The sequence below is a fragment of the Nannospalax galili genome, unplaced genomic scaffold (genome assembly GCF_000622305.1).
Source record: "Nannospalax galili isolate Female #2095 unplaced genomic scaffold, S.galili_v1.0 scaffold407, whole genome shotgun sequence".
NCBI lineage: Eukaryota > Metazoa > Chordata > Mammalia > Rodentia > Spalacidae > Nannospalax > Nannospalax galili.
In genome coordinates, this window is record NW_008355644.1 from 331,297 (window position 1) to 338,075 (window position 6,779).

The window sequence follows — 6,779 nt, forward strand, 5'->3', positions numbered from 1 at the left end:
CTTCCAATGTCGGTCAGAAGTTTTCAGACTTTCTCCTTGGGTCTGGAATCTTCTAAGAATGATTTTGGCCTCAGGAACTTGGGTGTTGGACTGACCTGAGACCCTGGCTGTGGCGGTGCCACACAGGGATGCAAAGGCTGATGGGGTGGGAATAAGCCCCAAGATTTCCCAGGGAGTGGATTGAGTAGTTGGGTTGTACTGGATGCAAAGGATCAGGGAGAGGCAAGGTAAGCCTCGGAGCCCCAGAAAGAGGCTGTCAGCCCCAGAAAGAGGCTGGCGGGTGTTGCAGGATCAGGAAGCCTTTTGTAGACTGGACACTGGTTCAAGTCCATCTGGTGGGGTCTCCATGGCCTCTTTGATCAAGAGGACAGGTGACCCACCACAGTAACAGAACAAGGTAAGAGATGCTTATAGTCCCCTGGAATTGGTTGACCTAGGAGGGCAAGGAGCAAAAACTGTCCTTTATGTCCCTCTGACCAAATTAGTATAGGCCTCAAAGTATGAATGTTAAACATCTAAGAAGGTTAGTTCCACCAGTCTGGTACTTTGAATTACAATGTGCCATCCACCACAGTAACAGAACATTTTGAGAGATGCTTATAGTCCCCTGGAATTGGTTGACCTAGGAGGGCAAGGAGCAAAAACTGTCCTTTATGTCCCTCTGACCAAATTAGTATAGGCCTCAAAGTATGAATGTTAAACATCTAAGAAGGTTAGTTCCACCAGTCTGGTACTTTGAATTACCATGTGCCATGTAGATAAAGCTTGGGCAAAGACCATTCTAATCCTGTCTATTTGGTGTTCTATGTGCTCCCTGTTTTTGTATGGCAATCTCTTACCTTAATTTCGGGAAATTCTCTTCTACAATCCTGTTTAAGATCTGGTCAACACCATTAACCTGAAATTCTTCTCCTTCCTCTATTCCTATGATCCGTAGATTTGGTCTTTTCATGGTGTCCCACATCTCTTGCATATTCCATTCCTGTGGGTTTTTTTTTAATTTTTCATAATCTTTGCTTCAGTGGTCCAGTTCTTCAACTTTATCCTCCAGTGTTGATATTCTGTTTTCCATTTCATTCATTCTAGCAGTGAGGCATTCCCTTGTTGTTCCAATTTGCTTATTTAAGTTTTTCATTCCTTGCACTTCCTTCTTAATTTCTGCCTGAGTTTTCTTCAATGTTTCTATCTAGTTTGTGAATTCATTCAGAAGTTTATCTCTATCTTCTTTTAGCTCTTTCATTTGTTTGTTCATGTGTTCTTTAAATTAGTTGAATTCCTTGATTGTGTTTATGATTGTTCTTTTAAATTCAGTGTTCTGGGTTATCTCTAGGGAATTCTCCTTGTAGCACTCTTCTACAGGATTGGTGGGGTTTGGTGGGGACATAGTGGCTTTCCATTTTATTATTCTTTCATTGTGGTTTTGGCATGTGAATTTCTTTTGTTGTTTATGATTCTGATAGGAGAATGAAGTTGAAATATGCTTCTGTTTGTATTATCTGGGTGCCTAGATTCTTGGTTATGTAAAGGTGGTTGGTACAGGGTTCAGGTTCTCTCAGGTTTATTTTGGAGGGAAGTGATAGCTTCAGATCAGCTGTTCAGGGATACCCACAGAAGCACTATTCAGGTTCCAGTCAGGTCCACTCAGCCTTCCTTCACCACGTGGAGGCAGGATCCAGGCTCTCTCAGGCAGTCCCTTGCGTTGTCAACCCTATGCCAGAGGGAGGCCAGAGGGGGTCCAGAACTCAGCACTCTGGTGGTCTGCTGAGATCCCAGCTGCTACACCAATGGAGATCTGAACCTACCCTCTCAGGCTGTCTGCTAGGATCTCAGCCTTAGCCTACCAAAGCCAGATCTGCCCTGGGGCCTTGGGAGGGGCCTCACAAAATCCCAGGTAGGGGGATGGTATGGGGCAATTAGGGGAAGATCACCACCATGTGGAAGCAGGAGCGAGGGGCTGTTCAGGCAGTCCCCTGGGTTCTCAGGCCCTCTGGTTGTTGGAGGCCAGAGGGAGGCCAGAACCTGGCACTCTGGTGGTCTGCTGAGCTCCAAGCCAGTAGGTACCCCATGGAGGTCCAAACCACTATTCTTTTTGTACACAGATGTAAAAGTATTTCATTAGGCCTTTCCCAATTCTCTTCTTTAGTTTTCAAAGTTAGTAACTTGCTGAAAACCTAGATTATGAATTAGATTTATGCTTATTGCAATCAAAATTTAAGCTGGGTAAGATAAGCTATATCCTGCTGCCCTTCAGTTACATTGTAAACATATCTCTTCATTTCCAGCTGCTCTTAGGAAGCAACATGCAGCTGAACTCCATCTGGGCGATTTTTTAGTTTTTCTTCGAAGAGTTGTGTCTTCAAAAGCAATTCAGTCAAAAATGGCTTCGCCAAAATGGACAGAGGTCCTTCTAAATATTGCATCTCAGAAGTGTTCTTCAGGTATATATGTCCTTTGCCTTTGTTTCAGTGTTTTTATATTTTCATGCATCTTATTAAGGTAATGCCAGACTTTAACATTTCATACTTGATTATAATTTGAAGACTTTTCTTCTTGACTTCCTGTTTTTTATTTAATTGAAAGAAAATACCAATTTCAGGGATAAATAATTGGTAGAGAATTAATAATGGCAAGTGGTTCGGGAGAAGATTATGATTTAATCCAGAGAACTTGGCCTTATTTGTTCAAAGTATAATGTATACTAAAAATAAGTGGAGAAGATATACTTAATTTACTACGGGTAAATTACTACAGGTAAATTACTTTACTACAGGTAAATTACCTTTCTTCTTAGATTTGCAGGTCAGATCTGAATTTTTCTATCCCCTGTATTTTTTTTTAATATTTTATAATTTTTATTTTACGTGTATGGGTGTATTGCCTGCATGTATGTGAGTGCACCCATGTCGTGCAGTGCCACAGAGATCAGAAGAGGGCGTTGGATTCCCCTGGAACTGGAGTTAAGGACAGTTCATAGCCGCCATGTGGGTGCTGGGAATTGAACCCAGGTCCTCTGCAAGAGCAGTCGGCTCTTAACTGCTGCGCCATCCCTCCAGCCCCCTATTCCTTGTATTTTGATGCTATTTCAGTTGCTTTGATTATGACAATGTTGTGCAATAGCTATGACAGCAGTTGCTTTGATTATGACTTAATGTTGTATGATACCTATGACAGTTGTATGTAGTAAACTGAATTCCTAGTTGCAACCTACAAGTCTGGTAATCTTACATAGGTTACTGTCAGTCCTTTGCTATTTTGGATTTTTTCCCATAATTTTGACAACACCTCCATAAAAAATTAAACATTTTGATCATTTAATTGTCTGATTCAGTGACATTAAGCATATTCACAGTGCTCTACCCATTTCTAGAACTTTTCATTATACACAGCATGTCATAAATATGCAAAAATATAATTTAATGTTCTATGTTTTGAGTTATTTTATGTTTACATTCTCAGTATACTTCAGTAGTTTTTCTTAAGTAGTATAATTTACAATAGCTCATCTCTTTTAATGAAGTGAGGTTTATATTATGTTCTTAGCCATAAAAGAAAAATTACTTATTTTCATCTAATTTTATTATATCTATAAAAATATATATTTATGCACTAATATTTACTCTCTACCTTTTCTAACTTTAGAAAAGTACAAACTGCTTACTTCCCATTGAGGAGTAATGTCTTCAACATACAATTTATACGTGTATGAAAGTGTAAACAAAACCTAACAATCTCTGCAATACAGCATGAACTGGAGCCAGGGAATCAGAGAATAAGCTTGAGCTTTAGGGCTAAAATTCTACTTCTACTAAACTATGCAGTTTGGGTCAATTATTAACTTCTCTGAACTTCTTTTTTTTCATTAAGGGTTACTGTATGTGCAATATATAGCATAGTACCAACACAGGTGTTTGTCCAGTAAATAAACAAATCAAAATCAAAATATAATCAAGAATATACTTGTATTTTAATAGGCATAGATTGAATTCAGAATCATGTGAGAATAGGTTTAAATGAAGTCTGTTTCATAAATGCTTTGTAGCCTTAGAGATTTTTTTTTTTTTAACATGAAAACTTCAACTTTGAATGTCATTCACGTTGATACAAGAAAACATTTTCCCTTCCAGGTATTCCTTTGGTTGGTAACTTAAGAACAAGGCTCCTTGCTCTTCATGTCCTTGAAGCTGTGCTACCAGCTTGTGAATCTGGTGTTGAAGATGACCAAATGGCCCAGGTTTTTATTTTTGAAATTACTAAAGACTGTTTTTGCATCTGCAGTGTGATTCAATTAGAATCTAAACTTACATAAAATCTCTTTAGCTGTAAATGCGTCATTTCTTCTACTTTTAAGATTGCTTTTTGGTGTGGTTGGAGAGATGACTCAGTAGTTACGAGCACTGACTGCTCTTACAGAGGACCTGGGTTCTGTTTCCAGCACCCATATGATGGCTCCATTCATAACTCCAGTTTGGGATCTGATGCCCGCTTCTGACCTCCCTATGCACTGCATGACATGGGTACTCCTACACACATCCAGGCAGTACACTCATACACATAAACTTTTAAAAATAATAAATATTTTAAAAGATTGCTCTCTGGGGCTGGAGAGATGGCTCAATAGTTAAGAACACTTGCTGCTATTGCAGAGGACCTGGGTTTGGTTCCCAGCACCCACGTGATGGCTCATAACTGTCGATAATTCCAGTTCTAAAGGACCCAATGCCCTCTTTTGGCCCCACAAGAGTGCCAGACACACATGTGATACACATACATACATGCAGGAAAAGCACTCATACACAAAAAATAAAAATAAATTCTTTTTTTTTTTAAAGAAAGATTGCTTTTTTTATCATTTCTTTCTTAAAGAAGGGGAAAGAGAAATCAAGTTATGGGGTATAAGAAGTAGAGAAATAGAGAATAGGTGTAAAGTCAAAAGGAAAGGAAAGTTTGTGGAATTTCTTAGTAGAGTTGGCCTCTAGAGAGAAAAAGGTGTGAGATTGTAAAGTCTTAGCAGAGGCCCATATCTAGTAATATAATGACAGTGGAACTGTTTTATAGTGATTCTTCTAAAAATAACATTCCAAATATAATCACCAAAAATAGGTGTTGGGTATTAGTATAATCAAACTAAATGTGTGACTGAATATTACCATGATACTTTATAAAAATATATAACATTACTCTATAAATTTTATCATCCTTTTCATTTCAATAAACCAGGTTGTTGAACGCTTATTTTCCCTTCTGTCGGATTGTATGTGGGAGACTCCCATTGCTCAGGCCAAACATGCTATTCAAATAAAGGAAAAAGAACAGGAAATAAAATTACAGGTAATCTATTCTTTCTTTTTTTTTTTTTTTTCTAATGTTTTTAGGCAGCACGAGTAGATACCCTAGTACCTAGAGGTCTCTGTCTGCAAGGCCTTATGAGGGACTTTGCTGTATCAGTTTTTCTATTTCCTCTCTGAATTTTCTCTACTCCACTAGTTCCTTCTCATGATTGTTTTTCATTCCCAGCTCTCAAATATTATTTTTATTCATGAAAATGTCTTTATTGTCGCTCTTGTCCTTCACTGCAAGCTTCTCAAAAGAGCAAACTATACGCCAGCCACTTCCTTACTTTTCATTTCTTTATCTAATTGTTTATCATCCATCAGGATACCAAAATTCTGTAAAAATGTTAATTGCTAAATATATTTAGAGTTATTTCTGAAGAAATTGGTTCTAGGACCTCCCAAGCTTGTCCAAATCAGTTGATGCTCTTGCCCAAATCAGTTGATGCCCTTGTATAAAATTGTACAATATTTGCAAATAGCTCACGCATATCCTCCTATATGCTTTGAAACAGTCTTAGATTATCTAATACACAGTACAGTATAAATGCTATGTAAATAGTTGTCATATTTCTTGTATGACAGGAAGAGGCTCTGAGCATGTTCAATATAGATGTAGTTGTTTCTTTTAAAAAATACTTTGTGGTTTGTTGAATCTGTAGATGTAGAACCTGGGATGTATTTTTGTCTGTATCTTACTTGACCCCCAGAAACTGAAGCTTTCTGTCGCTTCAAAAAGCCCTAATTGCCCTAGTTCTATGTGTACCCTTTGGACATAAATCTTCTTTGGTACCACTTGGATGTTGGCTTTCCTCAGAATTCTATTCTATTCTATTCTATTCTATTCTATTCTATTCTATTCTATTCTTCTTTTTTTTTTTTTTTTCTCTTTTTGAGACAGAGTCTCCTTATAGCTCCAGCTGGCCTGGAACTCACTATATAGACCAGACTGGCCTTGAGCTCACTGAGATCCCCCTGCCTCTGTCTCCAGAGTGCTGGGATTAAAGGTAGGATTCTATTCTTAACATTGTCTTATCTGTGATCATTTTTATCTACATGGGTAGGTAAATGCAAGCCCAAGTGTTTTTCCCTCAGAACTTTTCCTTTATCTTTCTGGTCCATTTTTGACTGGTAATACCCCTGTTCCTCTAGCTTTCCAAACCTACTTTCCTAGTTGTTCTAGACTCATCTAATGCCCCCATCCATGTGGCCAGTAGGCTCTACAGATTTCACCTTCTAAATAGTACTCTACTTCATACATTTAAATTCTTAGCTTAGTTTTCATGATTCTACTGGTTTTTCCTATTTTCCTTCTATCTTACTAGCTTCTCATTCTTCTTTACTGATTTTTCTTTTTCTATTTAAGTGTTGGATTATCCTGTGGTCTAGTCATAACACCTTTTTTTTCTCCCAACCATCACACTCTTCCCTTTTTTTAAAAACATATAT

At 38.0% G+C, this 6,779-nt stretch overlaps 1 protein-coding gene across 10 annotated transcripts in view; it reads left to right on the forward strand.

Moving 5' to 3' along the window:
- Herc1 (HECT and RLD domain containing E3 ubiquitin protein ligase family member 1) overlaps nt 1-6,779 on the forward strand; it is a 199,422-nt gene that overhangs the window by 111,263 nt on the left and 81,380 nt on the right. For all 10 annotated transcript variants that reach the window (XM_029556090.1, XM_029556083.1, XM_029556082.1 and 7 more), the window contains 3 exons: nt 2,283-2,438; nt 4,125-4,231; nt 5,218-5,328. In XM_029556090.1, coding sequence (XP_029411950.1) covers nt 2,283-2,438; nt 4,125-4,231; nt 5,218-5,328 — 374 coding nt within the window. The remainder of the gene's footprint in view (nt 1-2,282; nt 2,439-4,124; nt 4,232-5,217; nt 5,329-6,779) is intronic.